The sequence below is a fragment of the Solea senegalensis genome, linkage group LG4, assembly GCF_019176455.1.
Source record: "Solea senegalensis isolate Sse05_10M linkage group LG4, IFAPA_SoseM_1, whole genome shotgun sequence".
NCBI lineage: Eukaryota > Metazoa > Chordata > Actinopteri > Pleuronectiformes > Soleidae > Solea > Solea senegalensis.
In genome coordinates, this window is record NC_058024.1 from 2216068 (window position 1) to 2237021 (window position 20954).

A 20954-nucleotide genomic window follows, 5' to 3' on the forward strand; every position below is an offset into this window, starting at 1 on the left:
CAGGTGTTCATCATAAATCTGCTCAGAGACGGTAAATATTACCACTTCAGACCCGTCATGGACACGTACATACAGAAACACTTCGCTGGAGCTTTGGCCTACAAGTGAGTGGAACGCTTCAGTTTGTTTCAGTTCGCTTCAGTTCGCTTCACATTTTACGCATTTTTTGTGTGTTTCCATTTGGAATATAACCAAAACAAACAGCTCCAGAAGTTCCATTCTTTGGCACCGTTTTCGAGTAAAATGGTAAAATTGAGCTAGCTGCACAACTGGACTCAGTTTGGTATCAGTCACGTCGTTTTACACGACTTCATAGCTCCTCCTCAACGTGGGAGGAGTCGTCATAGTAACGTTTGCGTGAAACTGCTGTGACGTGTTTTTTTCTATGCAACACAAACACACAAAGGAGTGACTTGTAACTGAATCATTAAACAGGTTTGTTGAAGTCTTTGTAACTTTGATTGTTGATGCAGTGTTTCCTGTCGTCATTGTTGTTTCAGAGAGTTGATCCGCTGTCTGAAGTGGTACATGGATCGCTCAGCTGAGGTGGTGAGACAGGATCACATACAGGAGGCCATGAGGGTGAGACTCACTGACTCTTTAAAAACATTGTTCCCTCGCTCACTCACTTCACTAATTTGCTCACTCACCCATTCACTCATTCACATATTCATTCATTCACTCAATCTCATATTCATTCACTTATGTATTCACTCACTCATTCACTCACTTATTTGCTCACTCACCCATTCACTCATTCATGTATTAATTCTTTCACTCATTTCGTATTAATTCACTTACTTATTTGCTCACTCACCCATTCACTCACTCAATCACATATTCACTCTCTCATTCACTCACCCATTCACTCACTCATTTACTCGATCACGTATTCACTCACTCACTCAATCAGTTATTTACTCATTCATTCACTTACTTATTTGCTCACTTACCCATTCACTCACTCATTCACTCAATCGCTTATTCTTTCACTCACTGACTTATTTGCTCACTCACCCATTCACTCACTCATTCATTCACTCACTTACTCATTTGCTCACTCACCCAGGCATTCACCCATTTACTCACTTATTCCCTCACTCATTCATTCACTCACTCACTTACTTATTTGCTCACTCACCCAGGCAATCACCCATTTACACACTTATTCCCTCACTCATTCATTCATCCACTGACTCGCTACAGCTGCCACAGACAATTATCACAGACACAACACATCAGTTCCTGTTTCAAAATAAAAGCACTGTGACGTATCTGCTCCCTGTTTCCATTCAGTCTCGCAGGGCTTTTATTGTGAAATATTTGCAGATTGGCCAATGACGACCAGGAGCGAGAATGTGTTTGAGTATTTGTGTAAAACACAGCAGCAGCTTCACAAAGTGGACCAGCTCATTCAAATGTAACTGAAATGCTCAGTAACGTAAATAAAGAGCGTGAATTTTAATAGATTAAAAGAGATTTTAACTCAGAAATGTCACATATTATATTTCTAAGTCAACACGTTTATGAGTCCTCAAACACCGCTGCTGACCTTTGACCCTTAGGCCCTGGAGTATCTGTTTAAGTTCATCGTGCAGTCCCGGGTCCTTTACTCTCGCGCCACCTGTGGTATGGAGGAGGAACTGTTCCGCACCAGCATCCAGGAACTCTTCCAGTCCATCCGCTTTGTCCTCAGCCTGGACAGTCGCAACTCTGAGACGCTCATCTTCACACAGGTGTGTTTGATTGTTTCAGGAAACATTGTCCTCAAATGTCTTTTTCACTCTCTCTGGTTCGTTTGTTACAAAAAGAGGATTTTTTTTTTGTCTCAGTTACTTTAATCTGACTCTTGTCTCCTTCTACTTGTTCCTCGGTCCTTTCCTTGCTTCCTTTCCTCACCTCCTCGCCCAATCTCCCACAATTCTTTGCTCCTCCGTCCGCTGGGTCCCTTTTTATTCGTGCGCCTCAGAGCTCCCAGCCTTGTCCAGGCACAAATCAAGCTCCGCCTACGTTAGCACTAGCCTCCGCCCTGGGCCAAGCCCCGCCCCCTGCTCCCGGCGGCGGCGGGCAGGCCAACTGCGTTCAGGCGTGGAGCTCCAGCGCTCTGCGTCCGTCTCCGCTGTCAGTAAGTAGACGACTGGATGGACACCACAAGCCACGCCCCCTTTCCCGCTAAGCCCAGAGTCCTCGTTCACCTGCTCATACACACACTCACACACGCGCGCACACACACAAACCGTCCTCCTGTCCCTCCAGCAGACAGTGACTTGTCTTCGTCCTCCTGTCCCTCTTCACACCGTGGAATGATGACATTCAAACTAACTTCTCTGTTTAAACTGTTTTCTTTTTCGTCCCAGTTTGTCATTTTGTCAAACTTTCACTTCATCTTCATCTTTTTTCCCCCTCACTTTCACTCTCCTGTGTCTCACAAATGGTGATTTTATGACAAAATCAACACTTAACGTGATTTGTTTTGGTTTTTGTGTGATTGTATGAGGCACTGACATGTATATACAGCCATTTCTGACTGTAGGCTGAAGTCTGTCACTCTCCCACACCAAACCTCATAGAGAAAATCAGCATTTTAAGCTGCTGGGACACAGGAGCAGCTGGTCTACTGCTGCCCTCGTGTGGCAACGTTGTGTCACTGAAATAAATCTGAACACTGAATTTCAAACACAGAAGTGACATAATCAGACATTTGAACTTACCGATGGAGGCAGCAGTGGATCAACAACTCCTGTTCTGCCGTGATGTTACAATCGCAGGGAGAGAAATCGCAGGGAGAGAAAGTATGAGACAAACTTTGACTTTCCAGTCTGAGAAGGCTGTCTGACGCTAAAGTAAAGCAGCAAACATATTCTTAGGACATCATAGACTTAAATAGGCATATATTTTATTTTGATAAAGAAAAAAAGCCATGTTTTCATGTTTTCTTCTACGTGAAAATGTGTGTCAATGCCTCATCCTACTATGCTACATAAAACCCTGAACTATCCCTTTAAAATATACTCTCCTTTGTTCAGAGGTAATCTGACTGGATTAAATGGATTTTGCCAAGTGTCAAACTCTGCTTGTTGCACAAATAAACAAAGAAGAAACAGCGGTGGAGAGAATTTCATTAGGAAAAATTGAGAAGAAAAAGATTTTCAAATTCAATTCAAATTTTCTCCAAATCCAACCACAAACGAAGTTTTTAAATAAACAAAGGCCGGATTAAAATGATCTAATCTGAAGGTTTGAACAACAAACTTTTTACGATTTGATCCAATCCACGATCCAGACTCCAGATTACTTCACGACCACTGTTGTCCAGGTGACTCCCTTCACTAAAACCCTGCTCAGGAGAAGCACTGACAGTGACTCAGCATCTCACTGTGATGAAGCTGCGGTCACTCATCCTCCCTCCTCTTCCTCAGGCCGCCCTCTTGAACTCGTTCCCCGCCGTCTTCGACGAGCTGCTGCAGATGTTCACGGTGCAGGAGGTGGCGGAGTTTGTGCGTGGCACACTGGGCAGCATGCCGTCCACCGTCCACATCGGACAGTCCATGGACGTGGTGAAGCTGCAGTCCATCGCCCGCACGGTGGACAGCAGGCTCTTCTCGTTCCCAGGTAAAGGTGACGGCGTTCGTCAACAGCTTCATTTTATCATGGAGTTTTTATATCGTATTTTTTATTTATTTTTCTATGTTAAATATGCTGTACTATAGCAACAGGTGGGAAATAAATTGGAGGAGAATTTAAATAGTGGCAAGAATAATTTGTGTATGTGTAAATTCCTGTTTTTCCACTAATAATAAAAATAAGAACTATCGTGCCTGCTTCTTGCTGCCAATTTGGGTGGATTGAACCTTTAAAACTTGGAGAGAGCGAGAGAGAGAAAGAGACTGACTCACATGCCCCTCCCCCTCCCTGTTCCTGCCCCTATTTCTCCAATCACATGTTTCTAATGGTGAAAAATAGAGAAAGCACCATGTTTTAAAGTTGTCATATTTCAAGAACGGTTGATGATAGAGAGTAAATGTTTGGCGTGTGAGCGTCAGGAGGCTTTCAGCAGCTCCCACATTTACATTTGTGAAAAACAGCTGTGAATTGACAGAGAAATGACAGTTTTGAAATCACCCACGTCTTGATTTTTTAAAAACTCCAGAGCTGAGTTTTAACATGGGAGTCAATGGGAGGTTTGAGCAGAACTCTCTGTGCTTTTAGGTGATTTTAAGAAAAACTTCATATGAGAAAGAAAAGTCATATGAGAATGAAAACAACACACAGGGTTAGACGACAACCATAGCAACGTTTTTATGTAAAATTGTCTGTGTAGGTTGGAAATTGTAGGCAGGAGAAGAGTTTGTTTAGAGATTTTTGTGATTATTTTGCTGGAGTGTGCCCCTCTGGCGACACCCACGCACGCAACACACACACACTAAAATCTGCAAACGTCCAAAAAAAGTACAAAACGTAAACTGCGATTGTTTAAAAAACGTAACATGTATCAAAACTTTGACTTAGGTGAGAAAAGTCCCATGTCTTGTGACCAGTTTAACGCTTGAACCACGTCTCTATGTTAAAGTATGACGACACTGTGAGGCTCCAAAGTTGGGTTGGGTTCTGATCTTTTTTTTTTGACCGCTTGTGGAAATTTTTCGCTGTTTTCTTGTGATTTTTGTCGCTATTGGTTACTCGAAACACTTGGAACAGTCATAGCACACCATTCCCGATCAAACCGTTTTGATATAGGATGTGTGGGGTTTTTATGTGCAGAACTTTGGGAAGAAGAAGACTTTAGGAAAGAAGAACATACGCCGAACAATAATAATAGATTGCAATGCACACCACGGAGAACTCCCTGGTTCTCCGTGGTGTGCATTGTGGAGCAAGCACTCTAATAAATGTCCAACATCATTAAAAAAAACAACAACAACTCAGCCGAGTAAATTTAGCTTTTAAACAGGAGTATTTATCGTGTGTGTAAAAGATTCGACTGGAATCTTTGTCAATGTAAGCCTCACAATAAAATAGAGAGAAAGAAACACAGATTGTGTAAATGTGTTTATCTCTTTGTGAGGTCCAAAAAAAACCATACAAACTTGTCTTTGTGAGGACATTCTGACCTGAGGACATTGTCTCTCTAAAAAAGGGTTAGGATATAAAAAGTTCCTTTGACAAACACAGTAAGACTCAGTAAGACATAAAAACCTGTGTGTGTGTGTGTGTCCTCAGAGTCTCGGCGGATCCTCCTCCCTGTGGTTCTACATCACATCCATCTTCACCTGAGGCAACAGAAAGAGCTGCTCATCTGCTCCGGGATTCTCAGCTCCATATTATCTATTATCAAGACCAGCTCACTGGTAACACACACACACACACAAAGATATACAACATAGTGTATGAACGACACCAGCTTGTGAATGTGGTTCAAAACACAAAGTCACCAAGAATACAATGGCTGGAAATAAATGTCACCAATATTGCTCCACCTTGGTAGCAATACACAAAAAGGCCATTAGGGGTCTCCACAGACCATGTTACACTCTGCACCACTCTGTGATCCTGAACTAGAATTGTCCTTATTTAGACATCAGACTACTTTAGTATTTACAGTATCTGGTGGAGACTAAATGACTGAACAGTACATAATATATAATAATAATATAAGGAAATATAGAACAAACATAAAGAGGACGTAGACATTCACACACACAACAGTTACACAGTCGTTATAAATCGCTTCTGTGCTCACAGAATCATCGCGTGATCATGTGATCAGTGGGTGTTTGATGCTGCTTGTCACTAAACTGTCCACTAGAGGGCAGAGCAGGGAAACTCGCTCAGTGAACACCAGATTCACTGTCTTCATCGTCTGTCTTTTCAAAATGATATTGACAGTTTTACCTTGTGTCATCATGTTTGCTTTTACTTTGTTGGCCCTAAAATGCCTGTCTGTCTGTCCTTCTGTCTACTATCTGTCTTTCTGTCTATCTGTCTCATGAGCTAGCTACCTTGCTAGCATCTATCTATCATCTGTCTTTTGAATATCTGTCTGTCTGTCTGTCTGTCATCTATCTATCCAGCTCCCTGGCTAACATAGCTAGCATGGTACCTAGCTTACATCTATCTTTTTCTATTTTTAAATAATTGTCGAAAAAGTTATCTTGACACGTGTGACTTACAGTTACTCTTCATGTCTAATTAATCCCACGTCTTCCCCGGTCTCTCTCTCTCTCTCTCGCCCTCTCTCTGTCTCTCGCTCTGTCTCTCGCTCTGTCTCTCTGTCCTCTCACGTCTGTCCTCCAGGACACGTCGGTGCAGGAGGAGGTGGAGATGATGGTGGAGTCTCTGCTGGACGTCCTCCTGCAGACACTGCTGTCCATCATGAGCAAGAGCCAATCGCAGGAGGCGGTAAGGGGTCAACGCTGTCCGCAGTGCACCGCGGAGATCACTGTTAGTAACTAACAATCTAACTACTACTACTACCACCACCCCTCCCGCCTGCATCCACCTACCTGTCCACGTGTCCCAGAGTTAGCTGACGTCACGCAACAATCAGAGTCAAAACAACGCCATCTTGGCAGGAAGCTGTCATTCAAATTAACTAATCAACTATAACAACACTTTATGAAGCAAACAAAAATGGACAAAATCAAAATACATGAATTGCAAATAAAAGAATTCAAAAATATTGTATTTTATTTGTTTGAAAAAACACTTTATGTTTGTAGTGATCGGAATTCCGCTTGCTCGCTCTGACTCTTTTGCGTTGAAACTTGTTCTTTGCGCTCCCTGGGTTTTTGTTTGTGATTCTGTCCATGGGCGGGGCTTAGGAAGCTGCCTGCTGATTGGCTACTGAGTTTTGGAGCAACAAAGTAGTCACGGGCTTGGAGTCGCTGTCCGTCTTTTCCAACAAATTTAAAGTTAAAGTAATTGTAAGTACCTATCATTTGTCAGATTGTCTTTGAGATATTACAAACTAGCCCCTATTATAGTACGCAGGGAAACTGGACACAGAAGCTTTTCCTGCCAACATGGTGGAGTAAACAAACTGAGTCACGTGACGTCTCCAGAGCTCAATATCATCACGCTTTTATATTGAGATAACTTTTACAAAATCACAGCTAATGTGAGAATAACAAATTTAATTTCGACTCATGACATCACAGTGTGTACGGTGGCCCTGAGAGTTCAACTCAACCCAACCCCTGTGTTATATATATACTGTATAACTGTATAACACTGTATTTATTTTTGCTCTTTCAATTCATTTATTGTAAAGCAACAACAAATCCTTCTTTTTTCTTATTTTAGCATTTTAACCAATTTAATGCCTGTTTTTGACAAATAGTCAGTTTTAATATATTTTCCATTTCCTTTAAAACGATAACACAACCTGGGATATGGCACTGATTATTGACAACGCTGGCATTTTGTTATTGTTATTTTTGTATAGTGTTACTTAAGAAAAAACTACACTCTCAGCACCTTCAGTACAAAAATGTCCCACCTGCATGAAAAGCATAAGTAACGAACGCCAGCTCTGATCCTAATAAAAGTATAACACAACACTGCCACCTAGTTGTACACCAGTAAAACACATCCATGCAAAACCGGTAAATCCACTGTACAGAAACCGGACACAAATAAATAAATAAATCAAGAATCACAAGTTCATGATATTTCTGACTGTATGAATACTTGGTTGTGTTTTGACCTCACAGGGCCTGCGTACACCCTGACAACAATAATAATAATAATAATAATAATAATAGTAGTAGTATTTGTGTGTGATTAACATCAGATCATGTTTCACTCTTCATCCTACTCCCTCTCTTCTTCTTGCATGCTGCCTTGTACATTGTGTTAAACGTGCACTGTGTCTATTTATGAATTGAAGAGATGGTTCATGATATTTTAAAATGTGCTCGTATAAGTTAGCATGCTAGTTAGCTTATATTATTGTTATGTTATTTCAGATTTTAATAAACACTTTGATTTTTTTTTATGATTCCTTTTGTCCTAAAGTTCGTCAACAAATCACCAGTTTGTGAACATGTGGGTGTAAAATGTACATAGAGTTATATACATACTGTATGTATGTAGACCTGTGTCTGTGGATGTACTGTGAGTATAAACTAGCAGACTAGCAGCAAGGGTCCCTGAATTTATCAACTAAAAGACTTTACATCAATAAGAAGTGTTAAAAAACACGACATTTGTTGTAAGTTGCGTTGAATGTGGACGCTAACTGCCGGCTACATATGTCCATGGATGTGGACACAGCGCTGTTGCCTGCCAAAATGACTTTTCGTTGTTGTTTTTTGTGTTTGTTGACGTGTGTGTCTGTGATTGGCTCACCTGTCGCCACCACTGGCTTCTCATTGGCAGGGAGAGTACGTGTCCTGTCTCCTGTCCCTCCTCCGACAGATGACGGACGTCCACTTCCAGCACCTGATGGACAACTTTCAGAGCAAAGACGAGCTGAAGGTAACACAGGAACGCCGAGTCATGTGACTGAGATTGGGTTCATAAATCTATCTGTCTGTCCATCCATCCATCCATCCGTCTGTCTGTCTGGCCAGCTGACTAGCATCTATCGATCTGTCTGTCTGTCTTGTTATCATTTCTCACTTTTTTATCAATGTAACATGAAATGTCGTGTTTCCAGGAATTCCTGCTGAAGATTTTGTGCGTGTTCAGGAATCTGATGAAGCTCAGCATTTTTCCTCGTGACTGGAATGTCATGAGACTCCTCACCAGCAAGTACGACGTTAAACAAAGTCCCGTAAAACCTCTGACGCTGACAGGAAAGACTGTCTCACACTCACTGCGTGTGTGTTTTCTCTCTGCAGCATCATCCTCACCACAGCTCAGTATCTGTCTCCTGCTCTTCACAAGAACTTCACTGAGGCTGAGTTTGACTTTAAGGTCAACACACACACACACACACACACACACACACACACACACTAACCCTCCTAAATAACATGGTGAAACATGAGGTAACTTCAGTTCATACGGCTGCAGCAGAGACAGCAAGTGGCAGCAGTGTGATTCCAGTCAACGGTGGTGTGCTGATGTTCTGCCTTACCGTCATTGTGTGTGTGTGTGTGTGTGTGTGTGTGTGTGTGTGCAGGTGTGGAACTCGTACTTCAGTCTGGCTGTCCTCTACATCAACCAGCCCAGTCTACAGCTGGAAAACCTGAGTTCTGCCAAGAGGAAGAAGGCTCTGGACAAGTAAGAGCAAACTAACTAAATAAATAAATAAAGTAAAATAATAAAAGCAGGCAAAAGTGCTGACCATTGAAGCTGTTAAAGAGTATAAAGACTAAAAAGGTAAAGAGTGTTTTTAAATAAATCCGCTGCTATTCTGGCTGTTCAGGCTGACGTGCAGGGCCGGCACAAGCCTTAATGAGGCCCTAAGCTGAATTAGATTTTAGGGTCCCCTTCCCACCACCTCTCAGTAGCCATGTCATTCTACAAGATTGATTTTGTTTTTTAAATCAGTAAAGTCACACTATTTACACTGTTAGTAAGGAGTATTTCCGTAATAACATTTCATGAATCATCCAAAAATACATCCACTAGAGGTCGCCCCAGAGCAGAGTCGAGTTCCCGACAACGACAAACATGACGTACCATGAGCAAAAAAAGGCTCCAGTAATAAAATCTCTGCCAACTCGGACTTTATTTCACTGTCAAACAGACTTTCCCTGAAGTTTGTGAACCACTCACTCTCCCACACCAACGTCCAGAGAGAGAATCAGCCATTTTAGCTGGCGGGGACACAGGAGCTGCTGGTCTACTGTTGCCTCGGTCACACGGCGCTAAATCTGAACATATGATTTCAAACACCAGATGTCACAAAATAACATGTGCAGCAGTGGATCAACAGCTCCTGTGTGCTGTGATGTTAAAATCACTGATTTTCTCTGTGGACTTTGGTGTGGGAGAGTGAGCGGTGACAAAGTGACAAAAACTTCAGTTTACACAGTTTACAAAGGTTTGACGAAGCAGCAAACATGTTCTTAAGATATAACAGACGACAACATGTGGCTAAAATCAGTTTTTAAATTTAAATTTCCATTTAAATTGGAGGTCAAAGGTCAGAAACTGCGACACCTCTCAGTTGACTTTGTTCCGTGAGAAGTTGTGTAAAAACCATTGAAGCAAACGGATCAAATCACAAAAACGTGACAACGTGTGTACGACTCAGTAAAACTCAGACTTTCCAAGTTGGAAATTTGAGATTAAATCATGAATTTCTTCTTCCAAAACAACTGGAATCTGCGATAATTTCTTTCTGTGAGGGAGGACGTTTGGACATTCCTTCCTTGTGTCTTCATGCTAAACTGCCCCCCCCCATGGTTTCCTCTGGTACTGCGGACTTGGCGATGACTGTATGTTTGTGCGTCTACAGGTACGGTGACATGAGAGTGATGATGACCTACGAACTCTTCAGCATGTGGCAGAACCTGGGTGAGAGTTTAGCTCCTTATTGACTTTTTCTTGTGTTGTTAAATTAAACATAGAGATGTTTTTATTCTTTTCCTGGCTTGATTTATCAGTAGACTGGCTGTGATTGATTGATTGATTGATTGATTGATTGAGTGATTGACAGCTTTGCTCCGTCTGCAGGTGAGAATAAGATCCACTTCATTCCCGGGATGATCGGCCCGTTCCTGGGAGTGACGCTGGTTCCTCAGGTGGAGGTGAGAAACGTCATGATTCCCATCTTCCACGATATGATGGACTGGGAACAACGCAAGAACGGGAACTTCAAACAGGTTAACACACACACACACACACACACACACACACACTAACGTGTCACATGATCAAATTGTCTTCATTAATCCATATTACAAATGAGAATCATGATGCATCTAAGATTTAAAGTTTTTGTGCTTGCATGCATGTGTGTGTGTGTGTGTGTGTACATGCATGTGTATGTGTGTACATGTGTGTGTGCATGTATGTGTGTGTGTGTGAACATGCATGTGTCTGTGTGTGTGTGTGTGCATGCATGTGCTGTGTGTGTGTGTATGCATGTGTGTGTGTGTGTGTGTGTGTGTGTGAACGTGCATGCATGTATGTGTGCATGCGTGTGTGTGTGTGTGCAGGTGGAGGCTGAACTGATCGATAAACTGGACAGTTTGGTGTCTGAAGGCAAAGGTGATGAGAACTACAGAGAGCTCTTCAGTCTGCTGTGAGGAAAACAAACAAACAAACAAACAAACAAACACACACTAACCTCCTCTGTTCTAACTCTGCTGTCGTGTGTTTTGCTTGGTTCTGTGCTGCGGGGATTAGAACCCAGCTGTTTGGGCCTTACCCCAGGTACTGTATGACACCATGAATTCACACGTTCACTGGGAGATGTCATGTTTTTGTTTCATGTCTCTGTGAAGTCTTTAATAATCAAGTTATCAAACGTCTGAGGAGTAAATGGAGCAGGGTTCCCTTGGGTCCTTGAAATCCTTGAAAGTTTGGCCCCAGGGAGACATGGGTCATTGAAAGTGCTTACATGTTATGGAAGAAAGATTTAGTTTAAATTAAACCTATGTTTCCGTGTAGATTAGGGCCTTAAATCTCGTCTCTAATCTACTAACGTCTGATTTCCTGTTTTCACATTTGTTTTGTTTGTGAATAAAAAAACAAACTGACAAGTCGTTGTTTGTTTGTTTGTTTGTTTGTTTGTTTGTTTGTTTGTGTCCTCACAGTCTGCTGGAGAAGATTGAGCAGGAGACGTGGAGGGAGACAGGAGTGTCCTTCGTTACCTCGGTAACACGGCTGATGGAGCGACTGCTGGACTACCGGTAACACACACACACACACACACACACTGAGCACATGTTCTGTGTGTTGTGTTGTTGTATGGCAGCCATTTTGAATTGTGAACTCCTGGCATGAGGAGTTGAAATGGAGAAATTCAAGATGGCTGCCTCAAGCATTTAGCACTTATGTTGTACGCTAAACATTGTAAAAACCAGCAAAGACCAGCATTTTGTTGGGTTTTGGTGCCAGTCCAGAATCATAATACTGGTCCAGGGTCATAATACTGGTCCAGAATCATAATACTGCTCTATGCTGGTCCACAGACAGCTAGATTAGCTCGCTAGTTAGCAAAACTAGCAATAACTCTAATAACGCTCTTGTGTTTCAGTGACTGCATGAAAGGAGACGAGACGGAGAACAAGAAGATCGGCTGCACCGTCAACCTCCTGGTACGCCGGCGACCGTGCTCAGCTGTTAGCATGTTTTTAGCTTCGTACATTTTAATGAAAGGAGAGGCGGAGTTGGAGGATACCATTCAGACTCCCGAGCACACCTCGAGCTCCTTCTACGTTAACCAGTTGACCCGTTTGTTGTTGACGACTTGTCCCCCTTCCGGCCAGGGTGACGCTGTTTTGACCGATTTTATGTTTTATGTCCTCAGAACTTCTACAAGTCCGAGATCAACAAGGAGGAGATGTACATCCGCTACATCCACAAGCTGTGTGACATGCATCTACAGGCGGAGAACTACACCGGTACAGCACACACACACACACACACACATACAGAGTGGTGGACATAGAAGGTGTGTGTGTGACCTGCTTGTTGTTGTTGTTGTTGTTGTTGTTGTTTGTCCACAGAGGCCGCGTTCACTCTGCTCTTGTACTGGGAGCTGCTGCACTGGGACGAGCGGCCGCTCAAAGAGTTCCTTCACTATCCTGCTCAGAGTGAGTGGCATCGCAAAGAGGGGCTCTGTCGAAAGGTCATCCACTACTTCAACAAGGGAAAGGTACACACACACACACACTTTCTGCCTCATTAGGACCAGGTTTTGGTCTCCATGAGGACTACTGGTCCTGACAAGGTCAGTGTTTATGACAGAAAAAAGGTCCTAAATAACGACACACCTGCAAACACAACAATGTTAAAGAGATAGTTTGGGTTTTTTAAAGTGTGGCTGTGGATTTTTCTAACAGGAAACTGGAGTTTGTAAACCACTCACTCTCCCTGCACCAAACCTCATAGAGAAAATCAGTGATTTTAACATCAAAGCACACAGGAGTTGTTGATCCACTGCTGCCTCCATCACTAACTTCAAATGTCTTAATTCAGTAAATTCAGCATTTGAAATTCTCCGACACAAAGTGACCACACGTGGCAGGAGTAGACCAGCAGCTCCTGTGTCCCCGTGAGCTATAATCACTGATTTTCTCTATGGGGTTTGGTGTGGGAGAGTGAGTGCTTAACAAACTTTTTCCAACAGTTTCTCTGTTTGTCTAACAGTGAGATAAAGACGTGAACATGTTCTTAAGACATCGTAGACTTAAGCAGGTGTAAGTTTCATGATGTGGCTGCTGAGTCTCAGCACAGGGGGGCGCTACAGCGCAGTCGGTGCTGACGGTGTGTCAATAAAACATTAAATCACGCTTCGAAATACTTCATAAAAACAATAATATATGATGGTTAGAGTCTGTAAATGTGACACACGTGTGTGTGTGTGTGTGTGTGTGTGTGTGTGTGTGTGTGTGTGTGTGTGAGCTCCAGTATGACTGTACGGAGTCTGAGCCACACACACAAACACACACACACACACACACACACACACACACACACTCACGTCCTGTTAAGAATTGTAAATCACCTCTCTTCAGTACGTACGTGTTGTTTTTATCTGCTTCCACAAGTCGCCACCATGACTTAGCAAATGGTGATGTGACTGTAAGGTTCTGTGTGTGTGTGTGTGTGTGTTTAGAAAATGGAGGCAGCATATTATGACAACATCATGGAGCAGCAGCGTCTGGAGCCGGAGTTCTTCAGGGTGGGATTTTACGGCAGGAAGTTTCCCTTCTTCCTCAGAGTGAGTACCACGTAAATTGAATAATTTAATTTGATACTGTTTTACAGAATACGGTGAGACAAATGAATGAATGAATGGAGTGTATGCATGCAGCGTCACTTACAACCTCCACTAAAATATAAACCAGCTTCTTAACTTTTGATCAATATGTGAAGTTTTAATCAGTAATGTTTCCTTGCAATGTCCAAATTTAGGTTTAAGTTAACCCTGAAGAGTTCCTTTAATATCCTGACTGGGGTTGCAAAAATTTCCATTGAAAGTTTCAAATTTGGAATATTTCCAAAATTCCCTCACAAATTTCCCAAACCTATGGAAAGTTTCTGGAAATTTACTGGGAATGTTCCACCCCTTTGCCACTCTAAAGACAAGATAAATAAAAAAGGTAGAGTTTCCAAAAAGCTTCCAAAATTCCTGAACTAAATTTCACAATCTTATGGAAAGTGTCTGGAAATTTAACAATAATTGTCCACCCCAGCAATAAGTCGGGTTACAGATATTCACATGGAAAGTTTCCAATTTGGAATATGTCCCAAACTCCTGGACTATATTTAACAGGCATTTTTCACCCCTTTTCCACCCTAAATATAAGCAAAAATTTCAAAAATTCTCAAACTAAGTTTCCCAAACCCATAGAAAGTTTACAGCTAAATTTCCACCAATGTGCCACCCTAAAGATGAGATAAGTATGGTTGCAAAGATTCCCATGGCAAGTTTCCAATTTGGAATATATCCCAAACTAACAAACTTTGGTATATTTGGGGTGGCAAAGGGATGTTTCCAGAAACTTTCCATGGGTTTGAGAAATTTAGTGAGGGGAATTTTGGAAAAATTCCAAATTTTAAACTTTCCATAGGAACACTACTCAGGATATTAAAGGAGGTCTTCAGGGTTAACTTAAACCTAAATTTGGACTTTGCAAGGAAATGTTAGTGATTAAAACAGATATCACTCAAACGTTACATACAAGCATTGACACGTCCTGGTTTTCAGTAAACCAGTAAACTTTCTCTGCTCAGTTTTCAGTAAACTTTCTCTGCTCGGTTTTCAGTAAACTTTCTCTGCTCGGTTTTCAGTAAACCTTCTCTGCTCGGTTTTCAGTAAACTTTCTCCGGTCAGTTTTCAGTAAACTTTCTCTGGTCAGTTTTCAGTAAACTTTCTCCGGTCAGTTTTCAGTAAACCTTCTTTGGTCAGTTTTCAGTAAACTTTCTGTTCCTGTTTATTAAAAACTGCTCTTTGCCATCGTCTCCTCCAGAACAAGGAGTTTGTGTGTCGTGGCCACGACTACGAGAGGTTAGAGGCCTTCCAGCAAAGGATGCTGGGAGAATTCCCACAAGCCATTGCGATGCAGCACCCCAATCAGCCGGACGAGGCCATTCTGCAGTGTGACGCGCAGTGTATCCTTCTCACACACACACACTCACGGAGTGTTAGCGTAGGCACGAGTCTCCGTCCACAGTGTTCTCAGCCATTCCCTTGACCTCTGACCTCAGATCTCCAGATCTACGCAGTGACCCCGGTGCCAGACGGCGTCAGCGTGCTCCAGATGGACAGAGTACCGGACCGCATCAAGAGCTTCTACCGGGTCAACAACGTCCGCCGCTTCCGTTACGACCGGCCGTTCCACAAAGGACCCAAAGACCGAGACAATGAGTTCAAGGTGAGTTAAAGAGAGGAAATATAGGTCAGCGTAAGTGTATGATATCTTTACAACATGATTTCATGTCTTTATCTCACTGTTACACAGACAGTTTGTAAACCACTCACTCTCCCACACCAAAGCTCATAGAGAAAATCAGTGATTTTAACATCACACACACAGGAGTTGTTGATCCACTGCTGCCTCCAGCACTAAGTTCAAATGTCTTATTTTAGTGAATTCGGCATTTTAAATATTTTTTTCAGATTCACCTCAGTGACACAAAGTGACCACACGAGGCAGCAGTAGACCAGCAGCTCCTGTGTCCCTACGAGCTAAAATCACTGATTTTCTCCCACATATATACATATATATACATACATATATACATATATATACATACATATATATATATATATATATATACATATATACCATACAATCATTTAGGGCAAAGGGGCAGAAAATTCCCATTAATTTCTCATTTCCCCATCAATTTGGGTTAGGGTTGGGGACATTTTTGCAACCCTACTGATCTTATTGCTGAGGGGTGGAAAATGATCGTTAAATTCCCAAAAACTTTCCATGGGATTGGGAATTTAGTTCATACCTATCTTATATTATCTTATCCCTTTAGACAAAGTTAATTATGTTTTGTTTTTTTTCTCTAAATGACCTTTACACATTTGATGGTGTGTATGACTGTGTGTGTGTGTGTGTGTGTGTTCCAGAGTCTGTGGATTGAGAGGACCACACTGATCCTCACTCACCCTCTGCCCGGCATCTCTCGCTGGTTTGAGGTGGAGAAGCGAGAGCTGGTGAGTGAGAAAAAAAACAACTATTAAAACAAAACAAATTCCCGTGAATGAGAAAGTTCCTGTTTCCTGTAAGTAAGTAAAGGTTTAGTCATGAAAACCCAGCTCCTCACATGAGGAACAAGAAAGAAAACCACATGAAGAAAAAGAGGCGTACACATATATATGCATTCAGTCTCTAAATTGAGTTGGGCTGCGTCTGACTCGGCCGAATTCTTCTCCAGGTGGAGGTGAGTCCGTTGGAAAACGCCGTGTCTGTGGTGGAGAACAAGAACCAGGAGCTGCGGACGCTGATCAGTCAGTACCAACACAAGCAGCTGCACGGCAACATCAACCTGCTCAGCATGACGCTGAACGGCGTCATTGACGCCGCCGTCAATGGAGGCATCGCAAGATACCAAGAGGTTCGTACGACAACGTGAACTCGGTGTGATGGTCGGTGTACTTTGTTTTAGTCTAGGATGTCTTAAAAAACGAGTTCTCCACAATATCTCAGTTTGACAGCGCTGCCTGACTCTGTAAACCACTCACTCTCCCTGCACCAAAGTCCAGAGAAAATCAGTGATTTTAACATCACAGCACACAGGAGGTGTTTGAGCCACTTCTGCCTCCATCACTAAGTTCAAATGTCTTATTTAGTGAATTCGGGCTTTAAAATCCTTTGTTCAAATTTACCTCAGTGACCACATGAGGCAGCAGAGGACCAGCAGCTCCTGTGTCCCCACAAGCTTAAATCACTGATCACTTTCTCTATGGACTTTGGTGTGGGAGAGAAGACAGTTTATAAACCTTACTTATTGTTTGTAAAAGTCTGTGTCACAGACAGATAAAGTGGTGTTTACTTCATGAAATGATTTTGAGCGAACTGTCTGTGCTTGATGTTTGTTTGTTGTGACCAGGCTTTCTTTGATAAAGACTACATCAACAGTCATCCTGAAGACACAGAGAAGATCACACAACTCAAAGATCTGATGCAGGAGCAGGTGAGAAGTCACTGCTGACTCATTACATGTCAGTGACTCACACGTACGCATCATGTCATTAGTCTAAATGGAGCTAGTCTTAGTCGGACTAACGTACCTGTTTAATGTGGTTCATAGTTCGATCTACTCTTCGTCTGTGTTCTGTCCTGTAGTAGTAGGAGACGACGTATAAACTGCAGTACTGTTGCTCTAGCTCGTAGAGAGTTATAGCGCCACCTACGGAGGCGGAGTCACGCGTACACGGCCAATAAATTGTTTTCTCCTCCACATTTAAACTCACACTCTTAGTCAGACTATCACCTTAGCTCCATTAAACTGTGCATGGACACTTCCTGACCACTCAAGGGCGCCCCCTTCTGGCCTGGGACCTCCAAGTATTTGCCTTGTCTTTTAGTCTCTTTTATTTTTTCATTTTATTCTCTTTTAATTTGTCCTTTTAGTCTATTTTAATTTGTCCTATCAGCCTATCAGGAGACATTTAACTAAATATCAACGTAACTTCCAATGACCCATGTCTGTTCTTTCCTGTGTCCGAGCAGTTAATCGTTGATCGTAGTCAACTCCTCGTCATTAATCGTAGTCGACTCTTAGTTGATCGTAGTCGACTCCTCAGCATTGATCGTAGTCGACTCCTCTTAGTTGATCGTAGTCGACTCCTCAGCATTGATCGTAGTCGACTCGTCATAGTTGATCGTAGTCGACTCCTCATAGTTGATCCTAGTCGACTCCATGTCATTAATCATAGTCGACTCCTCATAGTTGATCGTAGTCGACTCCACGTCATTAATCATAGTCGACTCCACATCATTAATCATAGTCGACTTCTCTTAGTTGATCGTAGTCGACTCCTCGTAGTTGATCGTAGTCGACTCCTCGTCGTTGATCATAGTCGACTCGTCATAGTTGATCGTAGTCGACTCCTCGTAGTTGATCCCTCCGACTCCTCTCGACTCCTCGTCTGATCGTAGTCTCCTCGTCATTAATCACTCCTCGTCGACTCACGTCGTAGTTGATCGTTCGACTCCATGTCATTAATCATAGTCGACTCCTCATAGTTGATCGTGATCGACTCCGTCATTAATCATAGTCGTCGATCGTTGATAGACTCCTCGTAGTTCGTAGATCGACTCGTCATAGTTGATAGTCGACTCCTCGTAGTTGATCTAGTCGACTCGAAGTCATCGTAGTCGACTCCTCGTAGTTGATCGTAGTCGACTCCTCGTCGTTGATCGTAGTCGACTCCTCGTAGTCGACTCCTCTTGGTTGATCGTAGTCGACTCATCGTCGTTGATTGTAGTCTTCGTCATAGTTGATCGTCGACTCCGTCATTAATTGTAGTTCACGTTCGACTCCTCGTTGTCGTGGCCGACTCCGTCATTAATCATGTCGACTCTAGTAGTTGTCGTAGATGACTCCTCGTAGTTGATCCTAGTCGACTCCTCGTAGTTGATCCTAGTCGACTCCTCGTAGTTGATCCTAGTCGACTCCTCATAGTTGATCGTAGTCGACTCCACGTCATTAATCGTAGTCGACTCCTCGTAGTTAATCGTAGTCGACTCCTCGTCATTAATTGTGATGTTTCCCGCAGGTTCACATCCTCGGGGTCGGCCTGGCGGTACACGAGAAGCTGGTGCACCCGGAAATGCGCCCCCTGCACAAAAAGCTGATCGATCAGTTCCAGATGATGAGGAGCAGCCTCTTCCACGTGAGTGCACACAATCAGCCGCAGCGTGTGTTTACATTTTTGCACGTTGTTCACGGAGGCCGGTGTGAATATTCAGAGCAGTGTTTCTATGTGGCGTTGCAGGGTTTGCCTGGTATAGACAGAACCGGCTCAGGAGCCAACACTCCCAGAGGGATCCTGGCGTCTCACAGCCCCATGAGCCCCGAGAGCTTCAAACTCATGCACCGACACAGGTCTGCACACGCACACACACACACATTCTCATGTTCATGCTTTATCTCGCTGTCAGATCTTCTCAAAGTCCAGACGTTCAGACTTAGACACAGGAGCTGCTGGTCTACTGCAGCATCGTGTGGTCACTTTATGTCACTGAGATAAATCTGAGTGAAGAATTTCAAATGTCAGATTTACTAAAATAAGACATCCACTTAGTGATGGAGGCAGCAGCGGATCAACAACTCCTGTGTGTTGTGATGTTAAAATCACTGATTTTCTCTATGGGGTTTGGTGTGGGAGAGTGAGTGGTTTACAAACTTCAGTTCTCAGCTGGAAAAGTCTGTCTAACTGTGAGATAAAGACGTGAAACTTAATCCTAAAATGTTGCAGACTCAAACTGACGTAGATTTTTTCTCTTTGGACTTTGGTGCAGGAGAGTGAGTGGTTTAGACTTCCTTTTATTGTCATTGCACAGAAAACACAGCAGTGAAAACTGGCAACGAAATTAACGAAGTTTACAAAGTGACACAAACGTCAGTTTCTACTCGTAAAAAAAATGAAGTGTTTTTCAGTGAAGGGACAAGTATTATATAACCTGAACTGTCTCTTTAAGAGCACACATGTTTGAACTCGAGGTTCTTTGTCGACTTTCATCCACTCACTCGTCAAACGCCTCACTCCTTCATCCCATCTTTTTTTTCATCTCTCTCGTCGCCTACTTTAGAACTCTTTCACCTCGTGTGAATATAATCTTCAGCTTCTTCCTAAACTTCCATCATTTTCTCTCTCTCTTCATCTTCACTCCTCACATTCCCATCTTATCACTTCCCACGTTTTGGTTGTTGTACTCTGCATGTGTCCTCGCTCGGTCCTCTCCTTCCTTCCTTCCTTCCTTCCTCGTTCCCTCCTCCCCCCCCTCAGCCCGATAGCTGTTTTGACTCCAGTGCGAAACTCCTCCTCCTCTCTCTCCTCGCACAACTCCAGTGAGATGGGGAACGTTGGGAATCTGCTGATCCTGGCTGACGGCGTGGTGGTGGAGCATCCTGAAGACTTCTACCGCATGCAGGTCAGAATGAAAGAATGAAAGACCAAGAATGTGATTGTAGGACTTCACAGAAGTGCATTCACCTTTGAAAAATGTTCTAAAAAACTCTGTTTTCCTGAGATAAAATTTCATTTAAAAGTCGATTTTGCCTGTTTTTCTGAACTAACAATGCACTTAAAAGCTTTAAATTCCAGTAGACTAATGTAAAGCTGGATTAAACTAAACACATGGGACATGCTCTCTAGATATTTTCTTCTTTTAAATGATCTTGTTTTCTCAGAAAAGGTGAATAAAATGCACTTCCATGAGAATTCTTCAACTTTGTGTCCAGCGGCGTCTATTTTTTTTCAAAAGTCAAAAGTTTTGATGCATGTTATTGTTTTTAAACAAACGCAGTTTACGTTTTGTACTTTTTTTGGACATTTGCAGATTTTATAATACGTGTGTGAGCCGTGGCTCCAGTGACACACTCAGCTGAAGTACAGGAAAATAATCACAAAAATCTCAACAAACTCTTCTCCCGCCCACAATTTCCAACCTACACGGATCATTTTGACATAAAAGCATTGCTATGGTTGTCGTCTAACCCTGTGTGTTGTTTTCATTGTCATATGACTTAAGTTTTTCTTAAAATCACCTAAAAGCACAGAGAGTTCTGCTCAAACCTCCCATTGACTCCCATGTGGGAGCTGCTGAAAGTCTCCTGACGCTCACACACCAAACCTTTAC

At 42.7% G+C, this 20954-nt stretch overlaps 1 protein-coding gene across 1 annotated transcript in view; it reads left to right on the forward strand.

The window, feature by feature from the left end:
• Positions 1–20954, forward strand: part of LOC122767913 (dedicator of cytokinesis protein 3-like) — an 86520-nt gene that overhangs the window by 60957 nt on the left and 4609 nt on the right. Inside the window, exons 21-47 of the mRNA XM_044023484.1 lie at positions 4–104; positions 501–582; positions 1566–1736; positions 3420–3612; positions 5221–5348; positions 6295–6441; positions 8380–8478; positions 8660–8754; positions 8844–8919; positions 9128–9228; positions 10412–10470; positions 10630–10778; positions 11115–11200; positions 11305–11331; positions 11715–11810; positions 12158–12218; positions 12431–12524; positions 12630–12778; positions 13742–13846; positions 15099–15240; positions 15337–15503; positions 16214–16300; positions 16522–16701; positions 17197–17280; positions 18869–18985; positions 19088–19197; positions 20102–20246. Of these exons, the coding sequence (XP_043879419.1) occupies positions 4–104; positions 501–582; positions 1566–1736; positions 3420–3612; positions 5221–5348; positions 6295–6441; positions 8380–8478; positions 8660–8754; positions 8844–8919; positions 9128–9228; positions 10412–10470; positions 10630–10778; positions 11115–11200; positions 11305–11331; positions 11715–11810; positions 12158–12218; positions 12431–12524; positions 12630–12778; positions 13742–13846; positions 15099–15240; positions 15337–15503; positions 16214–16300; positions 16522–16701; positions 17197–17280; positions 18869–18985; positions 19088–19197; positions 20102–20246 (3051 nt within the window). The remainder of the gene's footprint in view (positions 1–3; positions 105–500; positions 583–1565; positions 1737–3419; positions 3613–5220; positions 5349–6294; positions 6442–8379; positions 8479–8659; positions 8755–8843; positions 8920–9127; positions 9229–10411; positions 10471–10629; positions 10779–11114; positions 11201–11304; positions 11332–11714; positions 11811–12157; positions 12219–12430; positions 12525–12629; positions 12779–13741; positions 13847–15098; positions 15241–15336; positions 15504–16213; positions 16301–16521; positions 16702–17196; positions 17281–18868; positions 18986–19087; positions 19198–20101; positions 20247–20954) is intronic.